Source organism: Oncorhynchus mykiss, chromosome 14 (genome assembly GCF_057628025.1).
Source record: "Oncorhynchus mykiss isolate SJ-2025 chromosome 14, ASM5762802v1, whole genome shotgun sequence".
Taxonomy (NCBI): Eukaryota; Metazoa; Chordata; class Actinopteri; order Salmoniformes; family Salmonidae; genus Oncorhynchus; species Oncorhynchus mykiss.
Genome location: NC_143035.1, coordinates 10863477 through 10888221, shown reverse-complemented (window position 1 = coordinate 10888221; position 24745 = coordinate 10863477). Strand labels below are relative to the sequence as shown.

The following is a 24745-nucleotide window of genomic DNA, read 5'->3' as shown; positions in this document are numbered from 1 at the left end:
TCGCTCTGATCCTCTGGCTTTCATTGGCCTCTCGTATGCCACGCTGCAGTCCAATCAATACCCTACTCAATTACCATGCACCCAACATCTCATTCACGCTGAGCTGAGGCCCCGCTCACTGCCAGAGGGACCGGGGGAGAGGAGAGCAGGAAGAAAGAATAGGAGAGGAGGGAGAGAAGGCGGAAGGGAGAGTGAGAAGGAGGGAAGGCGAGAGGAAGGGATAGAGGGACATAGAGGAAAGGGTGTCGTCCTCGTACCCAATAAGAATACCAGTTGATTTCAGTCATTCAGTCACATGTGGGAAGCACAAGGAAATATATTAGTTCATGCCTATTACAAACCATGGTTTCCATGGGAAGAACACATTTGATGTGAATGATTTGAGCATTGTGAAACACAAACAGGTATAATCCTCTCTCTCGCTTTCACACAGAGCGAGACTGACACACACACGTGCACATTCACACACAAGCACACACTCACATACACACACATGCACGTACACATTTTTATGAAATGATAATTAATAGGCGGTCACAGCTGTCAGCAACATTCCCTCCTCATCTTGATGTAATATTACTAAAGCGTGCTCAGGCTTAGCTTCCTGTGTGGTCACGGTGAGCCTCAGAGAGGTGGTTAGTCTGACCTTCAGCACAACAGACACAGCCACACACTGAAATGATATTACTTATCACATGCACTCCACACAATACCACTCCCAGTGGATGCTTCAGTATTCATGAGGCTGTTATGTGGTAATGAAGTCGGAGCATGCCAATGTGTGTCTGATGAGTGCATGCATGTACTGTGCCTTGAAAAGTATTCAGACCCTTGGATTTCTTCACATTTTGTGTTAAAGTGGGATTAAAATGGATTTAAAGAAAAATGTTGGGACAAATAACAAATTATTCAATCAAATATAATCATTGCATAAGTATTCAGACCCTTTGTTTAGTCAAGCCTAAATGATACTGAACAAAAATATGAAATATCAACGCAACATGCAAAGTGTTGGTCCCATGTTTCTTCATGAGCTGAAATTAAAGAACCCAGAAATGTCCCGTACGCAAAAAAAAAAAAAGTATTTCTCTCAAATGTTGTCCACATCCCTGTTATTGAGCATTTCTCCTTTGCCAAGATAATCCATCCACCTGACAGGTGTGGCATATCAAGAAGCTGATTAAACAGCATGATCATTACACAGCCCCAGCTGTGCTGGGGACAATAAAAGGCCACTCCAAAATGTGCAATTTTGTCACACAACACAATGCCACAGATGTCTCAAGTTTTGAGGGATGCTGACTGCAGGAATGTCCACCAGAGATGTTGCCAGGGAATTGAATGTTACTTTATCTACCATAAGCCACCTCCAATGGCATTTTAGAGAATTTGGCAGTACATCGAACCGGCCTCACAACCGCAGAAGACATAACCATGCCAGACCAGGACCTCCACATCCGGCTTCTTCATCTGCAGGATCGTTCGAGGGGGGATGTTGGGGGTGCTGTTGGGGGTGCTGAGGAGTATTTCTGTATGTAACAAAACCCTTTTATGGGAGAAAACAAATTCTGATTAGCTGGCCTGGGTCCCCAGTGGGTGGGCCTGGCTCCCAAGTAGGTGGGTCTATGCCCTCTCAGGCCCACCCATGGCTGCACCCTTGCCCAGTCATATGAAATGTATTTCAATTGACTGATTTCCTTATATGAACTGTAATTTATTGAAGTTGTTGCATGTTTCATTTATATATTTTTGTTCGGTATAGTTCAGTGGTAAAATTTGTTTAAAGAAAAAAAATCACACAATAAGTTCCATGGACTCACTCTGTGAAATAATAGGGGTTGACATGATTTTTGAATGACTAACCGTTCCTCTGTCCTCCCTACATACAACATCTGTAAGGTCCCTCAGTCAAGTATTGAATTTCAAGCACAGATTCAACTACAAAGACCAGGGAGCTTTTAGAAAGCCTCATAAAGAAGGGCAGTGATTGGTAGATGGCTAACAAAAACAAATCAGACATTAAATAACTCTTTAAGCATGGTGAAGTTAATCATTATGCTGTGTATTTTATATTAAACCACACAGGCACAAAGATACAGTCGTCCTTCTGAACTGAGCTGCAGGACAGAAATGAAACTGCTCAGCGATGTTACCGTGATGATTGGTGATTTTAAAACAGCTACAGAGTTCAATGTCTGTAATCGTAGAAAACTGAGGATGGATCAAAAACATTGTAGAGACTGCACAATAATGACTTAAATGAAAGAGTGAAAAGAAGAATACAAATATTTAGAATACAAATATTCCAAAACATGCATCTTGTATGAAACAAGACACTAAAGTAATTGTGCAAAAAAAAACACAGCAAAGGAATAACCTTTATGCCCTAAATGCAAAGCCTTATGTTTGGAGCAAATCCAACACAACGGAGTAACTGCATCCTTATTTTCAAGCATGGTGGTGACTGCATCATGGTACAGTATGGGTATGCTTGACATCAGCAAATACTGGGTTTTTTAGGACAAAAAGAAATACTGAGTTTTTTAGGACAAAAATAAATGGGATGGAGCTAAGCACAAGCAAAATCCTAGAAGAAAACCTGCTTCAGCCTGCTTTACAATAAAAACTGAGAGAGGAATTCTCCTTTCAGCAAGACAATAACCTATAACACAAGGCCAAATCTATACTCGAGTTGCTTACCAAGAAGACAGTGAAGGTTGCTGAGTGGCAAAGTTACAGTTTTGACTTAAATCGGTTCAAGAATCTATGGCAACACTTGACAATTGCTGTCTAGCCATGATCCTCAACTTCTTGACACAGCTTGAAGAATTTAGAAAATATTAATGGGCAAATATTGCACAATCCAGGTGTGCAAAGCTCTTATAGACTTACACAAGAAGACTCACAGCTGTAATCAATGCCAAATGTGTTTCTAACATGTAGTGACTCAAAGAGCTGAATACTTGTACAACAACTATATTTTAGTTATTTCATTTCTATTAATCTTTCAAAATTGTTAGATTTTTTTCTTCCACATTACAGTGTTTTGTGTAGATTGTTGACAAAAAAAGAACAATTAAATATATTTGATTCCCACTTTGTAACACAATAAAATGAGAAGAAATCTAAGGGGTCTGAATACTTTTGCAAGGCACTGTATGTGGTGATGGTACATGTACAGTATATACTGTATGTAGGCTGGCATATATGTGTGTATATGAGTGGATGCACGCATGTGTGAATACAGACTTGCATTTAAATGTGTGTGTGAGTATGTGTGCATGTGTGAATTAGTGATGAGGGGGAAAAAAATCGATACAGTTACATATCGGATATTATTTTGGACGATATATATCGTATTATTGTGACAATATCGCAATATTATTTTTGCGCTAGTTGGCTGAACCTGCACCAAAACTCCAGTATTTTTCTTGTTCTCCATCTTCTTTTTAAATAGTGAGCCAATTTGTTTTCAGCACTTTTTTTTCATAACTGATCAAAACTCGTTTTTTTCATGGCTCTCTCTTGTCCCTCTGCAGCAGACATATGGTGAGCAATATGTTTGGAGCATCGAATCGCAATAAAATCACAGTATCGAATTGAAATACATATAGAATCGTGAGAATCGCAATACATGTCATATCGTCACCTAAGTATCGTGATGTCCCTGGTAATTCCCAGCCCTAGCGTGTTCATGGGTGTGTGTAGGCTATGGCTTACATGTGTGTGTGTGTGCGTGTGTGTGTGTGTGTGTGTGTGTGTGCGTGTGTGTGTGTGTGTGTGTGTGTGTGTGTATATGCGTGCATGTGTCCATGCAATCATGTAAGCTTGTATTTAAATGTGTGTTGTATTAGGGTTGTCCATGTGTTGTATTAGGGTTGTCCATGTGTTTTATTAGGGTTGTCCATGTGTTGTAAGGTTGTCCATGTGTTGTATTAGGTTTGTCCATGTGTTGTAAGAAGGTTGTCCATGTGTTGTATTAGGGTTGTCCATGTGTGGTATTAGGGTCGTCCATGTGTTGTATTAGGGTTGTCCATGTGTTGTATTAATGTTGTCTATGTGTGGTCAGTGTTTATTTCTTGGGATGCCCGGGGCAGTGGCAGCTGCTGCCTGGTCTGTGGATTATGCTGTGCGGTATGGAGAGAGAATCAGAAGAATCTGGGTTGATAATTTAATCTACCCCCAACCCTGTCTGTCGGATGCTACTGGTGCCAGGTTACTTGACCCACCTCCGTCCGTCAGTCTGCTCTAATCATTTCCACTCACTATTACACTGAACGTGTCCGAATTGGCACACTATTCCTTATGTAGTGCACTATGTTGACCACAGTCTGACTGCAACAGGCTCCTCCGCTCCTCAGATAGATGTCAGATTGATTGACGGGTTGCTTAAAATGAGCACCAACAGATGTGCGTCATAACGTTGTTATGGACAATTATTATTACTAGAAATTATTATTACTAGAAATTATAATAATAACAATACAAAAAACGGTGGATGCACTCTCAAACCCATTAACATGGCACTGATCTGGAGGGGGTAAAATTCTCCCTCTACATCAGAGATCTCTGCAGCATGCTAGCTTCCAGGCAGCTCTCTCTCGGCTGGTTGCTACCCCTTGTTGCTAAGCTGAGAGCAACACTTCTGTGCTGTTTGGGATTCTGCCTGTTCTCAGTGAGCGCCAGCGACAGTGTACAGCACTACGCTGCCATTTTGAAGCTCGCTGACTATAATAATGTTTTGTCATCCATAGTCAATGACATATGAAATACAGGATTCTATGATTCTATGGTTGTGTTCTGATCATAGAACATGGGCTGTTTCTCTGTGACGATGAGGATTACGAGTGAGTGTTTCGTGACATGATGGCCTTATTTTGGCAGCTTATTTTGGCACTACACAGTGTGACCTTTGACCGTTGAGTATGTTGGTGTGTCACTCGGGGGCAGAGGGCCAGCTGATCCCTTCCAGGCCATCCCTGCCTAAGCACCACCAGACACAGTACCACCCATATAAACACAACAACATCGTCCGCTCAAAAAAGCACCAAAACAAATTATGATTCATTTGTTTCTTTAAAAAAAGACCATCATTTGAATCATTAAGCTGAACCTGCGAGCCATGGGGAGATGGGGAGGGAAGCAGAGGGAGCCAGTTGGTCGGTAGGGGAAGAACACTGTACATGTGGGACTAAGGGGTTGTCACACACGGATCATCTTTGATCTACTGTTAAAACAACCAGTGCAGATGACAGAGCCACTTCTGACCCTGGCCAAGATGGAGAGAGGATGGAGAGCAGGCAGAGGCCGGTCCCAGGTGGTGCCCCTGTGGCAGTACAAACAGCCCAGCAGCTCCCCTCCCCTCTTTCCCCTCCAGTCATCATGGCCCACAGGGCTCAGCAGGTCTTTATTCCTCGACTCCGAAAACACCCACACACAGCTCCATTCACTGCCTGCCCTGCCCGCGTTCACGTTGGCTGGCAAAGCGCGAAGGTGTTGAAAGTGATGAAGAATTACAGTAAAGTAGGAAAACAAAAGGCAACAAAAACTGTGGCTAAAAACTAATGCACAATTATGAATACATTCATGCACTTTTGTCCATATGCTGGTGTATTTCCTGCCAAATGAAACGGCGGTGGGAAAAAAGGGTCCTTTGTTTCAAACGTTTGTATCACTTTGGGGATTGCCAAGCCAATCTGCCTCCTGTTGAGGGCCCAGATTTTCTCGTCTCTTCTTCTCCTGCAGAACACCTCAGGTTGGATCACGACACACAGGCCTCATGGAGGACTGTGTCTCAGCACAGATCAGAGCAGATCAGAGTCAGAGCAACCGTCATTTGGGCATGGACATATGACGCAAACACTGATCAGAGCACAGACAGACAACAAGAGGCTTTGAAGTTGTAACCTTTCAGCATAGAGGCCTCTGATCCGATGGTAAGGACTGGCCTTTGTTCAGAAGCCTTCAGTCAGACCATGGAAAACAACATAAGAGCACCACACAGCATCGTAGCACTAGATACTGTTAAGTACTGTAGCCAGAAAATATAAATATTCAAAAGTATAATATTGATAATACTCAAATGTAAATCAAGATTTGAATATACAGTACAAGAAGGTTAAGATAAACTATATAATTCCCTTACTATGCTAACATTGGCTAAATGAAAATCCTCTGCATGTCAAAGAATCTCCCATGAAGCAACTCTGTTGTAATTCCATATAGGACTCCAGCAGCTCATCACTAGTACCCTCTGAGGACGCTTAGACAAGAGGAATAGATGGAGGTCTTTATATCTGCACAACACAGAGGAGGGTCATGATCTGAACATCAAGAATAACAATCATTTGGAGTATTCAACTGCAGTAAAAACATAATAAGGATCTGTTATAACAGACATGAAAATATGCTGAATACTATACTCACCATGGCCATAATAGCTAGGATGAGTTTTCAAAATGACCAAATCTCTAACAGCTTTTCGTCTCCTGGGCACAAGAGAGAGCAATCTGGCGTTGTGGTGTCATTGGCTTCATTTTGATAATGCGCTGTAACTTGCAGTGCAACCACATGTAACCATGGCATCATCTGGTCAGCCTGCCAGGAAGACAGCATCCACAGGAGATGACAATCCGGGGTTCAAAGTGCATGGCCTAATATTGCAATATTCCTCTCGCTTCCGAGCCTCTCCACCCCTCCTTCCGTCCTCTTCTCTCTGCCAAACCCCCCCCCCCCATCCCTGCCAGTCGCGTCATCGGGCTCGGAGATATTCCAATGAGAAAATGCGATGCTTGGATTTGGCTGATTACATCATTGGAATTTTTAAATGGGGAACATTAATCCACAGCGGCCCATATTGGGTTTTCTAAACTGGCTGATCATGATCTGCAGCCTCTCCAGCAGCCTATTCACAGCAAGGCTCTGGGGCTCGGCTGCTTGGAAGACCTCTCTGTGTTACACAAGTGGTACGCCAGGTAACACAGGAGAGGAGAGGGAAGCAGCACCACAACTAGAACCAGAATGGCTCCTCACTCCTCCACTAGCTGCCTCTACCTCAAACAGCATCCTTGGTAGTAGGACCTATAGTATTTGATTCTGTCCTTCAAATTCATCTGAAGTAAATCCTAATTCATGTTTATAAAATAAAATAAAATGTATGAAATGTGTAACTGTGTAACTTACACATGTGTACTACATGTCCTCCATATCTATGCGATATCAAAAAATCCTTTGCTGAAAAAAGTCCTTTGCCTGTCTGCGCCTCAACATTGCAGTCTCTCTCCGTAATTAGCCGAGCAGCAGAGCTAATGTACAGCTCTGGTTGAGACTGCACCATGGCAACACTGTCTCCTCCCCTCCTCTACCCTCCTCAAGGTCCTCTGCCCCAGGGACAGACAGAGACACAGCTGAAGACGTCTTATGGCTTCATGTGTAGGAAGGCAGTGCTCAACATTACTGCCTTACTTATTCTAACACAGGGATATGTACTAGGATATTATGTAATTCAGTTCAACTACAAATTAGGGCCATCTCCAAGATACTGTGGCTAAGATTAGTGCTTAGACATCACGCAGATGCCCTCAGTGAATCTTTCATTTTGTAAAAGGCTGGCAAGAGTGAAACTGAGACCCATGAATGATCAGGCCATTCAACTGATTGTTGATCATCTATGCGATTCATTGACACAAATATCCCTGCACATTCAGTGACCAACTGTAGGAGCCTGAGCTCTGTGACATTACCATGGGCCAATAGACAGACTGAGACGACTGAGATCAGGCAACGAATCCCTGGTCCAAGCCCATCCAGCCGTGGCTTTCCTGCTCCAAATATACATTTAGAGAGCCCCACTGGGGCATCTGCTATTACAAAGGCTTAATGGGAGTTCAAGTATCTTTTCCTATTTCCTGAAGCAGCCCTTCTGAAAATCACAATGACTAATATCACATAATAAACTGCTTTTTTTATTTTGAAACACTGCTTCTTGAAGCATCACAGCTCTTTCTTCACTTGTAATGAGTTTTGGGGGACTCAGGTTTCAAAAGGACAGTATCAGCCTGAGGTTAAAGAACCATAGTTAACCCTAAATAACAGACAACAGGCCTTTACTGTATTTGCTTGTGGTGGGGACCAATATCGATAATTTGATTTGATATTATTTGATATGTTTGATGTCGACATGAGCGAGGCATATCGTGATATTGGTTTATTCTTCCTGTTAAACTACACTACTATGTAAAAAAACATACATGACTGTTCCTGCATGCACAAAACCCTCTCAGAGACTTTCATAGGCTCTCAACTTAGCTTACTTAAAGGAAAACTCCACCCCAAAACTATCTTTCAGTATTTGTATTTTGAAAGTTACATTTATTGAAAACTTAGGTGTTGAAAAGCAAAACATTTTGGGACTATGTCAACAATGGACTAATGAAACAAATACCAAACTATAGTTTTGGGGTGGAATTTTCCATTAAAGGGAAGATGGGCTTAATTGACACAATGTCACACTTTTTTTCTACTTACCCAGAGACAGATTAACTCATGGATACCATTTTTATGTCTCTGCGTACAGGAACAACTAGCATGCTAGCTGTTCCTTTAGACTTCCAGTCTAACACATTCAAACTGCACGCAGGGACATAAAAATGGTATCTATAAATTGCCAAAATGTCAAACTATCCCTTTAATTACCTGCTCATGGTAAGGTAATTAATTATTCGGAGTGGTTGGGTAGGTTTTAGGCTGCCAGAATATAAACAACCGGTCTAATTGGCATTCAGTGAACATTCACACAGTTGCAATGTTTTAAAAGTTTAATGAATTCCTATTGTATGTCAAGTGCATACTTGTGGTGTTTCCAGGTGGTAGTTGTGTGTTGCTCATAAAGTTGGGTAGGTTGTTTCCAGAGGCAGTTTGGAACTAGGTAGAGAGTGTTGCAACTTAGAACAGGCAATTTTTAAGTGCTGCACGCTTCAGCACTTGGCAGTTCCGTTCTGTGAGCTTGTGTGACCCTACAACTTCACGGCTGAGCCGTTGTTGCTCCTAGACGTTTTCACTTCACAATAACAGCACTTACAGTTGACAGGGGCAGCTCTAGCAGGGCACAAATTTGACGAACTGACCTGCTGGAAAGGTGGCATCCTAGGTGGTGCCATGTTGTAAGTCACTGAGCTCTTCAGTAAGGCCATTCTACTCCCAATGTTTGTCTATGGAGATTCATGGTTGTGGTCTCGATTTTATACACCTGTCTGCAACGAGTGTGGCTGAAATAGCCAAATCCATTAATTTGAAGAGGTGTCCCCCTACTTTTGTATATATAGTGTATATGTAGTCTCTCCTAAGAATAGCTCTTCAGACTAACTCTATACAGTAAAGATGGGCCTCAAATACTCACTACGATTTCAAATAATTAATCGATCGCACCTCAACTATAGCCAAGGTTGAGGAATGGCATTAGACTAGGTTTTTTAAATTGTTTTTTTAATCTTGGACATTAAGGTTCCTAACGCTACTTCAATGGCCAGAAGATGGCTGCTGTGCTGTTAGTATAAAGATGACATGGTAATGCTACACTGAGTAAGGTTGCCAACCGCCAACGTTCTAATGCTTATAAATCAACCGCAACCCAAATACTATCGGGCGCCTTGACTCGGCCGCCAGTCATAAAACAATAACACAATAGCACAGAGCAGCAGAGGCGCTACACTGATGCATAAAGACAATTACATCAGTGCCCAATGAAGTTCTTATTGCTCTGCTGTGTATGGCCCGCTGAGCCCTGCCAGCTCCAACGTTGGGCTGCTGCCTGCTGACCATGTACTACTTAGAAACTTTGATAACGTAATATGGTAATCCACCATGTAATCTGGACAGGCCCCGCTTGTGCTAAAGCTTAAATACAGTACTACAGTACAGTCAGGGGACGGAGAGATGCAGAGATGACACCAGACGCTGGTTATCAAATATAATGTATGTTCAGCAGAATAAAAAAATGGAGATAAAATATATTCGTATACAGTATTGCTCATGCTCTGTAGTCTGAAGACATTGGGCAAGGCAGTGTCTTAGGGGTCTTACTGAACACAGTGAAATACTCTGTGTAATACTACAGTGTACGAGGCACTAACACAAATCCAGGGGAGGAAAGGAAATATGAGTTTGAGAGCTGCAATCATACAGTGTAGACAAGACACTGATGGCCACCAACCTCTCCTCAAATATGGCATATTCACAGACACCCTAGATGCACAGAGGGAGAGGAAATGTCATAAATACAGAAAAAGCTATGTCAAGGCTGGTGTACCCCATCTACAGTGAAATGAGAAGTAGGATATTAAGAATGGATTGTTTATATTGTTTGGAACCAGGAACGGTCGAGTTGTGCTCTCGCCATCTGTTTTATCTCGTTCTCCGTCTCTTTCTCTAGGCTGGGGATATCGGTCTCCATTTCCCAGAGAGGGGGGGGGGGAATACTTTTTTAAGCACATTAAGCTCAATGGGTAGACACAGTATACTGTATATCCACTGGGCAATAATGACTGATAATGAACCAGGGGCATGTTAAAGGATGATCTGTGGTCTGTGCTCTAGCATAGACATACTGTATGTTTGGATAACGTCAATCACCCTCTCATTCATCTTGTCTTTTCACTGGGGAGGGAGGGGGGAGAGAGGGAGGAGGGATGAAGGGAGAGCGCAGTGTCAGGCAAACATCTGCTTCTGTATGTGACTATGGTGCTTGTACTGTGTTGATCCCATTCGGAGTGGTTTTTCAGAGGCATAGTGACTAAGACCAATCGAAACAGCAATGAAAAACGCAGACACTACTGGAATTGCGGTGAAAACATGAATAATTGAAACCAATTGCTCTATGTTAAACAGATGTGCAATCAACAGCAGGTTCAAAAAGACCTTCCACAGTTTAATTGTTAGATTTGTCAAAAGGAATCCACGTATTTCAACTATGGATCAACCTTCATCATTTAGTTTAATGCATTCAATTTGTTCAAGGCCTCATTTCGATGGCGGAAAAAAACAACGTATTCAGTGCGACTTCAAAGATAAAAGACGTGATTGTTTTGAAGGCGTAGCGGCTGTATATTAATGAAGCAGCACCTCGTGCACATCCTCTTAAAATGGCAGAGAAAAGCTGTGCTAATTATACTGACGCACAGAGCTGAAGCAGCCTGCTGAAACATACCCACACCATGTAGCTAGTTGATTGGAGCTTTTGATCCGGACAATGCACGAGAAAGACAGAAGGCAGAGGAAGAGATGAGAGGATGATAGAAAAACTGTAAAAAAAAAAAAAAAAAAAATGGAGGCCAGCAGACCAAATGGCTAAAGGGCTGCTTGGATAATGCATTAGCGAGATCAGATGGCACTCAGTGCAACTACGCTACACATGGGAAGAGATGCACTGACTGCATCGCCAAATGTTCTCCTCACAAGACACAACTCTCCAGAAAATGGGAAAAGACATCTAAGTCTGATATTTCAGCTCTTCCCGCTATAGGATTTAGTCTTCATTCTGCATCTCAATATTAATCTGAAAAATCAACACGTTTGGAGACAACAGCTTCACAATACTGCATGAATAACAGCATCCAGTCAACACTCTACTGTGAAGAATATTCCAGATCTGCAGGCCCTTGTCTACACCGCTACAGTATACAATACATGCATCCACTGGAGCCAGAGCTGCGTTTCTAAAATTACGAGCAGTGGAACAATAGCCCGAGCGCTGTTGAAAGCGCCCACGGACACCCACAAAAAAGGAGAGGAGTCAGAAGGCTTGGGGATAGGCCCAGTCTTCAGCGTTATCGATGTGATGCATGCAGTCCCGTGGCAGTGTGTGGGTGTTCTAGTACGCTCTGGCCAGGAGTTAGTGCTGCGATCTGAAGCATACCCAGCCAAGAGCAATAGAGGAATAGAACCCAGATAAGGCAACAGGAGATGACTGTTGAAGCTAGAAGTACCATACATAAATCACACAGCACTGTTTTCTGTACATATTATTCATTATAGATTATAGCAGTAGGGGGGCGAGACCATGTGACCGTGTCCCCCCCATCATCAACCAATGAAAGGCCTCTTCCTCCTCCCTTATCTTCCTGACAGAACAAGGGAACGATGGTCCCATCGTTGAATCAGGAGTACAGCCCTGCACAGCACATTCGCGTTTCTAGGCCAGCCACTACCTTGATCAGCAAAACCCCCTAAATAAAACAAAGCAGGCAAGCAAACAAACAGCCCTCCCCTCCCCTCTCTCCTCTCCTCCCTGGCTGGGAGAGGCAGAGGGTTGGGCCCTGGCAGGGGCTCTGACAAACATCATTCGGATCACATGGCCTGGCCTCACCATACATGGCAAAAAGCAGGCAAGCCGTTATACACACATCATGTACATGCAGTACAAACAGCCCACACCAATAGACATTTCATTCAATTCTGCAGTATAAGTTTTTTATAAACATATACTGCAGATTTGGTTGCATCTGAGAAGCATATTTGTATTATATGTTGAGTCAAATATTTATATTTACAGTAAGCCTAACTTGAAACAAAGCAGGTCCACCTCTCTGTGAATGAAGTACTGCAAGTCCATGGGAGCTGCAGCAGCTTCTACAGGAGGTGTGGGAGGTGAGGTTAGGATCCAGTCCAGGGTCATTGTTAGACCAACACACCTGACTGTTCAAGGTCTACTACTTTTCTAATAGCTGTCAAACGATCCCCGTCACTCTGACGTCCACGTCTGGGCCGGCCTCTTCTCAACCACAGAATCCTTGCCCCATCTAATGGTGTAGAAAAAGTTTACTTTTGTAAAAGTGCACATAAATATTGCAGCACACCTTGTGTGCCCCCCCCTCTGTTTCACAGTGCATTTGCAGTGATTCACCGTGCTGCTCTCCTCCCTTGAATCTTTATGAGTCCGGTACATTTTGTTTTAGGCAAAGGTCTGTTTGAGATGGATGGATGGATGGATGGATGGATGGATGGATGGATGGATGGATGGCTGGCTGGCTGATTACTCCATAATCTTATTAGCGATGACAGAGGTCGACCGATTATGATTTTTCAACGCCGATACCGATTATTGGGGGACCAAAAAAAGCCGATACCGATTAATCGGCCGATTTTTAAAATGTATTTGTAATATTGACAATTACAACAATACTGAATGAACACTTATTTTAACTTAATATAACACATCAATAAAATCAATTTAGCCTCAAATAAATAATGAAACATGTTCAATTTGGTTTAAATAATGCAAAAACAAAGTGTTGGAGAAGAAAGTAAAAGTGCAATATGTGCCATGTAAGAAAGTTCCTTGCTCAGAACATGAGAACATATGAAAGCTGGTGGTTCCTTTTAACATGAGTCTTCAATATTCCCAGGTAAGAAGTTTTAGGTTGTAGTTATTATAGGAATATTTCCCTCTATACCATTTGTATTTCATTGACCTTTGACTATTGGATGTTCTTATAGGCACTTTAGTATTGCCAGTGTAACAGTATAGCTTCTGTCCCTCTCCTCGCTCCTCCCTGGGCTCGAACCAGGAACACATCGACAACAGCCACCCTCGAAGCATCGTTACCCATGCAAAGCAAGGGGAACAACCACTCCAAGTCTCAAAGCGAGTGATGTTTGAAACGCTATTAGCGCGCACCCCGCAAACTAGCTAGCCATTTCACTTCGGTTACACCAGCCTCATCTCGGGAGTTGATAGGCTTGAAGTCATAAACAGCGCAATGCTTGACGCACAACGAAGAGCTGCTGGCAAAACGCACGAAAGTGCTGTTTGAATGAATGCTTACGAGCCTGCTACTTACGAGCCTGCCTACCACCACTCAGTCAGATACTTGTACGCTTGTATGCTCAGTCAGATTATATGCAACGCAGGACACGCTAGATAAACTAGTAATATCATCAACCATGTGTAGTTAACTAGTGATTATGATTGATTGATTGATTTTTATAAGATAAGTTTAATGCTAGCTAGCAATTTACCTTGGCTTACTGCATTCGCGTAACAGGCAGTCTCCTTGTGGAGTGCAACGAGAGGCAGGTGGTTATAGCATTGGACTAGTTAACTGTAAGGTTGCAAGATTGGATCCCCCGAGCTGACAAGGCGAAAATCTGTCGTTTTGCCCCTGGACGAGGCAGTTAACCCACTGTTCCTAGGCCATCATTGAAAATAAGAATGTGTTCTTAACTGACTTGCCTAGTTAAATAAAGATTAAATAAGGTGTAAAAAAATAAAATAATAATAATAATTGTAAAAATCGGTGTCCAAAAATAGCGATTTCCGATTGTTATGAAAACTTGAAATAGGCCCTAATTAATCGGCCATTCCGATTAATCGGTCGACCTCTATTATGGAGTAACTGTGTTGCACTGGAACCACGTCAGCTAGCTGGACGACTCCCCTCCCACGGGGCAGGGCACTGCTGGCTAGCCTGGTATGGAGGTTATACAATACCAAAGTTTGCGGACCGAGTAGGATCCCACAATTGGCTCCAGTATCTATTGCATGCCTCCTACATATCTGGATCCACGCTGTGTCCCTCCTGAATACACTGTACTGGATATTAGGGTCAAATGTATCCATTTTGTTTACCCAAATACAGCTTTATGTGCACACGGCAGCAAAGACAAACAGACTGACCTACTCTTTTATGTTTTATCACACCAAAATGCTCAAGGTTGAGATCCCACGAGTCTCATGTACTGTATAAAGTAGCACAATGTACCAATTGCATTTTGCAAAAGCTACGATTAACACAAAAATGTGTAGGAATTCAGAGTATCAAACCAAAGTATCAAAGTATTAAACCGAGCACAGAACATCCCACACTGTCTGACACCAAGCTGACTCTGGATATCCAGTTCTGTAACCCCCGAGCATCCGTCCAGCACTCAGCCCCAGTGATTAGTCAGAAACAGGCACCTATCCCCCCCTTTTCTACAGACACACACTGCATTTAGAATGACATCATTCTCTGAATGCCAAGCTGTCTGGCCTTTAAGAGTCACCAGAGATAATAGGGTGGATGGAGTGGGAGAGGTTTGGCCCCCCTGGGATCCACCCCAACCCCATCTTTGTCTGGGGCGGCCTGTGATTAACATTCTCTAAAAAGGAGAGGCAGCACCCCACCAATCAACTCCGCTACACTCACTGATAGACAGGCCTCACCACCAGGAACCTAGCTGCTCCTTTTTCTTACCTCTCTCTGTACCACTCCAGATGTACTGTTAGAAAGCTATGCATTATTACTGGCTGTACATGTCCCAGGGTTGACATCTCAGGCCAGACAAACAGCGAAAACCAACCAACTACCCCCCCCCCCCCCCCCCCCCCTCCTATGCTCCCTTATCCTATCATCTCCCTTCCATCCATCCTATCCCATCCTCTTCTCTCAGAGGCCCCAGTGACAGCACGATACACTGGATATCTGCTGACATATGTTATATAGATTGGACATACAGTATCTTCCCCATCAGAGAGAGGAATATTAGCCAATGACAACGCTGACATGTAACGTTACATCCAATATATATGCAAATAGGCTCTTCCACATTGATAAGACACTTAAAAGACAACCATGAATGAATAATCTGTAAAAATGGCCAGGGTGTATGGATGGACCTCAGAATACATGTCATGAGAAGGCCATACATCTTGTCCTTCTTGCATGTTCCTGTAATAAGGACACTCTAATGCTCCAGTCCCAGTGTAGTGTAGCCATAGCCTATCATGCCAACATCCCCTCGTCCTTGCTCCCCATTTTGAGATCAGCTCAGAGATAAATCCCTCTTGATCTGATGAGAATATTCCTGCGTTCTGATGGAGGCTGTCTAAATCACAACAGGGGTCTGAGCTCAAGACATCTGGGTAAAACGCCTTTGTAAGTCATCTCCTGTAATACTCCTTGGGCTGGACCCTGTTAGAGGCCTGGAAAATTACATCAAAATGGACAAAGTCTCATCACATTGACACAAAAACGCACAAAGAAAATGTATATATTTCCACATACTGTACTAACCTTGAAGAAATGTGGCATGATGCAAACACACCAGATATGTGGATATAACTATCAAAGAAAAACTTGGACTAAAAGTCTGTTAATAACTGTTTATTTACTATTCAACTATTGTAGAAACATCTAGTGGTTGGATCGTCGAAAATAGAGACATTGGAGAGCGTGCCAAAGTTTCAGTGAGCAGGAATAACAACCGTGACCACCCAGCGAGAGAGAGGCCAAGAGACATTTCTGATGCAAACATGAAGGCTCTCGACCGGAAACCACCTATGGGAGTGTTCATGATGTAAGCCCACACTCAACGCTCATGCATTAGAGTGATGCTGAACGTCCACAGAGCACCAATGATCTGGTAAACAATAGACCTACGACGGAGCATGGGGGACTGGGAGGGCATTTTGGAAAATGTTTAATATCTTGCTCATAATAAATAAAGTAAAATCCAATTAATATTTCAAGCTAATCATAGCCACAGAGCTGGAGAGCACACACAGACAGATTGGAGCCTGAGGGGGGAGGGAGAGCTCTGAGTGAAGAAGCCTCCCATTAGGCCAGGGTCTCCTCATCTCTCAAATGGAAATTCAACTGCTCATGTTTAAAGGAAATGCTCCTTTTAATCCCAACTGGCTTCATGTACATCCATCCATCCATAATTAACTTAACCAACCCCCTGACAATAGCCATTGACTGTAATCTTGCTTTCAAGGAGATATGGTGGGGAGGGAGGAGAACAAAGACGTGCGGTTAAATGGAAGGTAACATAGTATACTTTGGTTAGTTTGGAACAATTTCTTAGCCATTTTAGGAACTTTTTATGGAACGCTTCTGGCTATCAAAATCCTTTGAAAAAACCCAGATATGAAAATATGTTAACCAACTGTAATCATGTATTATTTTGAGAGATTATGTCGGATGACTACTAATAACAGTTTCAGTTTCCCAAAAATCTTCCAAAAGATGCATGTATCAGAAAGATCAGTGTGGTTGTGTGACTGTGTATATTATGAGCATTACACATGTCCATGCCTGGCCTGGCGTCTTGTGAGGGCTGCGAATGGTGGTGGGGGAGGGGGGAAATTCCCACCCATGGATATGCAGTGGGGACTGAAGGGAACAGAGATGCTCCAACGTCCATCCAAGGCTGTGCTTTCCCCCCGCAAGCAGAGGTGGATGGTGCTGTGTTCATGCTGTACTGGAGACTGAGAGGGTTAAAACCTGACCCTGTAGAGGGCCTTTTAGGAGGCTGAGGGACAGATGCTTGTCCAAAGAGCCATGGGGCTCCCTCTCTCGCTCTCTCTCTGAGCATCCCCTCTCAGCACCACCAACTGCCTCCTCTTACATAATCCCCTCCCCCTCTCCAGGCCGGCTGTCTTTATTGGTTTAGTGCTCTTTTTTTCTACATTAGCGTTTTCACCTCTCTTTCCTGTCATCACTAATTCTTTCTATGTATGTCCGGTGATGTTGTGCCGGTTACATTGCAGATTATCACTGTTTGGATTTGTATGCTGTATTTTACACACGTTGAAACGTCTCTCTGTACACCCAGACTTTCTCCTAATAAAGACCAGTGATAATGTGCAAATGCAATATATTCGGCATTAAACCATCCCAAAGATCCTCTGACAGGATGACAGAAGAGTAGCAGGACCAATCATTTTAGCTCCATTGATTTCATCTATCAAAGGCTGTGGCTAAGTTGTGATGATGCATGCTCCAAATAACCCACCCCCTTCGCATGAATTGACAAGCCACTACATAAATGAATGAGCGGCTGAAAAACATTTCACGAGATATTGGCTCCAATTCATTTGCAATCTAGACATTACATTTACGCTGGGAATGAGCAGTTGGCAGGAGGATATTTGTACTGATGGTAAATAAATAATAGACACGAAAATGCTTACGTAATCAAAACTGCCGTGAGGTTTTAAACGTGAGAAATGAAATCTGCCTGATTGGCTTGGGCACAGCTGACGGTGGATATGGACTGGTTAGAATATACAATAGATTATTATTACAGCACAATGTCAAGGAAGCAAATCGTAGGCTACTCGATTATGCTTCCTTTACTAATGAAACCTCTTCCTCCCTGGTTCTTGTAGGGAGGCCAAATAGTAATATCAGTTAGGTTGCTGTTCATCTGTGCTCAGTAGAATTTCTCCAACATTGCCAATGAGATTTCAGCCTCCATTTTACCCCCACTCTGTCTCTCTCCTGCCGTTTTATGCTCTATGCTCAAATAAATTCACACACATACACAGTAGCTTCGAACACCGTGTATATTATGGGACTAAACAGACTCTCTCACACACACACACACACACACACACACACACACACACACACACACACACACACGAGACCCATTTCATACACACACAGTGGCCCTTCCCCCAAACCCAGCTCACTCTCATGCGTGCGTGCGTGCGCGCACACACACACACACACACACACTGCCTAATTACAGATTGTGTTCCTAGCTTTAGTCAAAAGAGAAATGTCAAGACTGAGACAAGACTATAAAGGAAATGGTAAATGGAGAATATAAAACGTGCTGGTTTAAATGGTCCTAGTTACAGTATCATATCCGCCCAGTAGGATGGAGGCTTCTTCCCTTTCATCAGTCAGCTTGGTCCAACCCCTCCATCTCACCCAACCCTCCATCGCAGAGCAATGTACATCTTTTAAGGAATAACCAGCCACATACAGAAATAAGCCATCTAATGGAGTCTGTCTTTCTCCTCATTCTCCCCCTCCTCTCCTCCTAATCTCATCTTCTCTCTCTCTCCCTCCCTCTCTACAGGAAATCTGCCAGATGAGAGACAACCCTTTCAGTAGTTCATCTGTGAGAAACATGCTTCATATATGTCAGGCAAAATGTATTTTTGTTAAGGGCCGTTGGAGGAGAAACATGTGTCTGCATTGCAGCGTAATGAGCCGGCTTTAGCATAATTTAGCCTTCAATGAATATTGCTCGATCCCCGCTACACTCTCTGTGGCTGTTGAATGAAAACGAATGCAGGGCTGTTTTAGTCTGTTAACATAGGCCTTTGATGAAAAGCAACAAATAAGCAATACTTATTCCCATCTGATCTTAAGGCATGCCATTTTTATGTTGAAGTGAATATAGAACACTAGGCCTGCTCTGCATGGTAGACAAATGAATACGAAACAGCCCACTACTCCCTAAATGAATGAATGAGTATGAACAGATGAACAGATAATCTGTATTAGAGCTGGGATGAAGCAGTGCATATGAGAGAGCTGAGGTTGCTCTCTACCACACCACAGCACAACAGGCTTCACCAAGACAGATAAGCACCTCTAAAAAGGTGTACACATGTCTGTTTCAACCCAACAACCTCACATCAATTCCCATTCACCCACTGCCCCTCTGCCTAATCCCTACGCCCCCAGAGGCATGGGATAGATGGCCATAAGGCCGGCTGAGGAGGTTGAGGTAGTTACCTGGTCGTACCACTCCCGGTTGGAACAGGTGCATTCCGGCCACCAACCTGCTTGACCACCGGCGGTGTTGCCATTCACCTTGGGGCCGCCCTTGGATTGAAGCTTGGGGTTTGGGCCTCCGGGACCCCCGGAAGACATCATCTTGCCCTTACTTCTCCCCAGAGTGCCCCCTCCTCCTCCCATGCCTCCTCCTCCTCCTCCGCCCGAGGCTGGAGGCTGGGGTAAGGTCTGCCCGCCACCGGGCCCGTACCCGGCCGGGTATCCATAGGGCTCGGTCTGCCATTCTTGGTACTGAGGGGCGTCCATCCTGCGCAGGGCGGCCATGCGGGTCACCTCGTAACATTCTGGGCACTTGCAGCAGTGGTGGTGTTTGTGCATGCTGGCTGTGCTGGCGCTGTGCTGCGCTGAGCGGCGTGGTGTGGCACTTTCTCTCTGCTGCCTCCTCAGATCACACGCAGCACGCTGCGATCGGCTCGCAGAGCGCTAATACTGACGCAAATAACACTAATCACAGCAATTCAACTGATTTTCCTTTTTTCTCCAAATCCTGTTACTTTCCTCTCTTCATTCCCCTCAGATGCAAAAAAAAAAGAGCGAGGGGGGGGGGGGGGGGGGGTAGCAACAGGAAAACCCAAAAATTCACAATGAGTATGTAGTCTTCCTTCTTCTTGACGTAGAAGATCAAAGAAAATAATATTGTATATGATCACACAATCAGAGACCAGCCCCGATGGTAGAATTTTCCTCTCGCCGCTCTTGTTTCACAGTGATATGTATATAAATTCATAGATATATATATATTTATTTGTTTATATATTATATATATTTACACACACACAAATACATATAAAAATATGAATATAAACAGACTAGCACAAATACACAGATATATACAGAGATATATGTGTATATATATATATAAATATCTATATGCGTGTATACAAATATATATATAAACAATATGTATATATATAAATGATATCCTCAGATGAAATCGTCCTCTGTATTTCTCTTCCCTTTTTTCAAACCCGTTTTCTTCCTCCTGTTTCACCTCCTGTGTTGAGAAGCAGTGTTTTCTTTCTGTTTCTCTCTCTCTTTTCTCAGCCTGCAGAGAGGAGCTGAGCACTGGATTGCCTCTCAGCCTGCCTGCCCTAGATGTGGATTATACAGAGGGATGCGAGCAAGCGAGAGGGAGATGGAGCAAAAGAGAGCGAGAAAGCACGAGAGAGAGAGCGAGGGGGAGAGGGAGATACGTAGCAGCATCCCTCCAGCACCTCAACCCTGACAGCCACAGCCAATCAACTGGCAGCACTGCCATCAGCAGCAGCAGCACCAACAGGACTGAGCGCTTCACTGGCTGCTCTTAAAGGGGCCATGCCACCTAAACCACATCGTTCACTGCCTAGAGAGGAAAGACACTGCCTCACACATGCAATGACTGTAACCTAGTCACATTCATCTCCTCCATATGACTGGGCTGTGTTTGGAAGTAAAAGACAGGAAAGATCATAACCGCTTTCTCTGTTTGTTCATTCCAACCCTCAGTGGGGATCCTCTGCCATTCGTCAGTGGGGATCCTCTGCCATTCGAATCCATGTTTTTCCTCGTTCCAATGCAGCCAAAATCCAACAGGCAACCTCTAATTTACAGCCCGGTTCCAGGGACTGGTCCCTTGGTGTCTATGGTCATCTCTGTTTCAATGATGGGAGCTTTGTTGTCTTGGGCCATTGATTGACACCCTCAGGGCTAATGTCATGTATAGCTCTGAACATCTAGACATAATGTAATAATGAAACGGGTGTGGTTGCGATTCACATTCACATGACAATCCTATACTAAAGATCCTTCTCTAGCTCTTCTGCCGAAACCAATGTATTACATTTTCAGCAGGCCTTGAACAGCATTGAATAACATCATTCTGAACACCTAGATGAAACACAGCATGACAACCAGAGCCCTTTACTGACAGGTAGAAAGACCAGTGCAGTACATCTAAGAACCATTGGCTCACTGAAGAACCATGGGGGAAATATCTCACATGTTCACAATGATGACATCAACACATGTGTACGCAACAAACACGATTACACGCTTGGGCTTTCGAGTGGGCGGAGAAAGAGAGAGAGAGAGTGAGTGAGAATGCCGAAGAGAGACGGGAAGAGAGAGTATGGGTGGATATGTATTTTCTATGTGTGTGGTTATGATTTTTAGCTAGAGATAAATTCATAAGCTTGCACAAAGCAGTTAAGTGTTGATCAGAGCTCCATCGAACAAATACTGATGCTGAAGGTCTGTCTTTTGGATAACTGGTGTGTGTGTGTGTCTGTGTGTGTGTGTTGCAGGGCTTTAATGCCGACACTGTATCTGTGCATTATTAATGAAATGTGGTGGGGAGATGGAACTGGGTGTGTCTGTCTGTGGGGGAAGATAGTGGCTATATTTACATATGAGTGTCTGCTGTGAGAGAGGGAGACACTATCTATGAAGAGAGTACATTCGAGGGTACACATAAAGAACATCTAAGAGTACGCATCTTGGTGTGTGTCTGGGGACATAAAACAGAGTATGCAATTGTATCAATGTGTGTGTGTGTATGTGTGTATCGGAGTGAGTGCTTACAGTCAGTACACACTATGCCTCTGCAGCCCTACCAGGAGGCACAAACAGCAGGCTCAGCCACTTAATTACACGCAACAGTAACTCACTTCATTATCATGATATTCTATTCCTGTAACTTATGGAGATTCTGCAAGCGGAGCAGAAAGAAGGGGGAACTTTAGCATTTTTTTACAGAGCGAGGGGCCACTGAGAACTCCCATCTCAGATACGAAGACGCAGTCAAAGCCAATCACAGCTTCAAGGCGGTGCTTGAAGGCGGTGGCTTGAAAAGACGTTGCAAGCAAATCCATCATGGCACACATGACCAAGCACATGTTGGAACCATCCTCCCTCTGCCTCTCAGTCTCTCTTACCTATCGTCTGCATCATATTTACCATCCAGCGGTATGCAGCGAGGGGGTTTGCAGTATAAAAGGCAATATATGACAGAGGGAATGAAAATGGATGGATACAGTACAGGCAGGAGAGATGAATGGAGAGCCGGAAAGAAACAGACTGCCTATACTGTAGGAACACAGATATGTTTTGAGATGTGTTTGTGTGTGTACAGTGCATTCGGAAAGTACTCGTTTTCTACAGTTTGTTACTATAAAGCCTTCTTCTAAAATAGATACAATAATTTTTTTCCCCCACATTAATCTACACACAATACCTTATAATTACAGGTTTTTAGACATTTTTGGACATTTAATTAAAAAAAAAAGTATTCAGACCCTTTGCTATGAGACTCGAAAGTGAGCTCAGGTGCATCCTGTTTTAATTGATCATCCTTGAGATGTTTCTATAACTTGATTTGAGGGCACCTGTGGTAAATTCAATTGATTGGACATGATTTGGAAAGGCACACAGCTGTCTATATAAGGTCCCACAGTTGACAGTGCAAAAACCAAGAAATTAAGTCGAAGGAATTGTCTGTAGAGCTCCGATACCAGATTGTGTCGAGGCACAGATCTGGGTAAGGGTACCAAAAAATGTCTGCAGCGCGAAGGTCGCCAAGAACACAGTGGACTCCATCATTCTTAAATGGAAGAGCAATCGGGGGAGAAGGGCCTTGGTCAGGGAGGTGCTCAAGAACCCAAAGGTCACTCTGACAGAGCTCCAGAGTTCCTCTGTGAAGATGGGAGAACCTTCCAGAAGGACAACCATCTCTGCAGCACTCCACCAATCAGGCCTTAATGGTAGAGTGGCCAGACGAAAGCCACTCCTCAGTAAAAGACACATGACAGCCCGCTTGGAGATTGCCAAAAGGCACCTAAAGACTCTGACCATGAGAAACAAGATTCTCTGGTCTGATGAAAGCAAGATTGTACTCTTTGGCCTGAATGCCAAGTGTCATGTCTTGAGGAAACCTGGCACCATCCCTACGGTGAAGTATGGTGGTGGCAGCATCATGCAGTGGGGATGTTTTTCAGCGGCAGGGACTGGGAGACTAGTCAGGATCGAGGCAAAAATGAACGGAGCAAAGTACAGAGAGATCCTTCTAGAAAACCTGCTCCAGAGCGCTCAGGACCTCAGACTGGGGTGAAGGTTCACCTTCCAACAGGACAACGACCCTAAGCACACTGCCAAGATAACGCAGGAGTGGCTTCGGGACAAGTTTCCGAATGTCCTTGAGTGGCCCAGCCAGAGCCCGGACTTGAACCCAATCGAAAATCTCTGGAGAGACCTGAAAATATCTGTGCAGCGACGCTCCCCATCCAACCTGACAGAGCTTGAGATGATCTGCACAGAAGAATGGGAGAAACTCCCCAAATACAGGAGTGCCAAGCTTGTATGGTCATACCCAAGACGACTTGAGGCTTTAATAGCTGCCAAAGGTGCTTCAACAAAGTAAAGGGTCTGAATACATATGTAAATGTGATGTTTCCATTAATATATATATTTTTTTATAAATGAGCAAAAATGTATAAAAACCTATTTTTGCTTTGACATCATGGGGTATTGTGTGTAAATTGATGAGGGGGAAAAAACATTTAATCCATTTTAGAATAAGGCTGTAACGTAACAAAATGTGGAAAAAGTCAAGGGGTCTGAATACTTTCCGAATGCAGTGTATGTGTGAGTGTGCATGTGTGCGTTTCTAGTACCTCTGGGAAAAATAATCCTATTCCTTCACAAATGATGTAATATGAAATATAAAATGTTTTGCTAGGTCTCCTAAGTCAAAACCAATCAATGACCAGTAGTCTCTGTATAAGCAGGACAGGGAAATGGAATGAGAGCGAGAGAGAGAGAGAGAGAGAGAGAGAGAGAGAGAGAGAGAGGGAAAGGAAGAAAGAAGGGAACAGAGATACACGAGGTTACCAATGGCAAATCAGACCAAGAAATGGTCTCCAACACGGCATAGTGTACTATATTAGCTTATAAAGTAGAATGGATGCATGTTTTTTTAAGAATATTCTTACTGATGCATTGGATATAAAGTCATTTCAATAAAATGCTTTACTCGTCATTAAGGCTTGAGAATAGTGTGTATAGCAGTGTACTATACTAATAGTGGCAGCATCTGGGTCCATATCCTAGTGCAGTCCTACTCACTCAGTGAGGGTTCAGACGCATCTGGGAATAGATGCTTTCTCTGAGACTAATTTCCAAAAGCGAAATGTGTTCAC

At 43.5% G+C, this 24745-nt stretch overlaps 1 protein-coding gene across 9 annotated transcripts in view; it reads right to left on the bottom strand.

Moving 5' to 3' along the window:
- Window positions 1-24745, bottom strand: part of LOC110488767 (discs, large homolog 3 (Drosophila)) — a 143819-nt gene that overhangs the window by 59516 nt on the left and 59558 nt on the right. For 3 of the 9 annotated variants that reach the window (XM_090198346.1, XM_021561124.3, XM_090198350.1), the window contains exon 1: window positions 19515-20673. The exons of 4 other annotated variants lie outside the window; for them this stretch is intronic. In XM_090198346.1, coding sequence (XP_090054472.1) covers window positions 19515-19892 — 378 coding nt within the window. In that variant the 5' untranslated portion in view covers window positions 19893-20673. Of the gene's footprint in view, window positions 1-19514; window positions 20693-24745 lie in introns of those variants that run through there. 2 more of the 9 variants (XM_036942923.2, XM_036942927.2) reach the window with 1 other exon arrangement.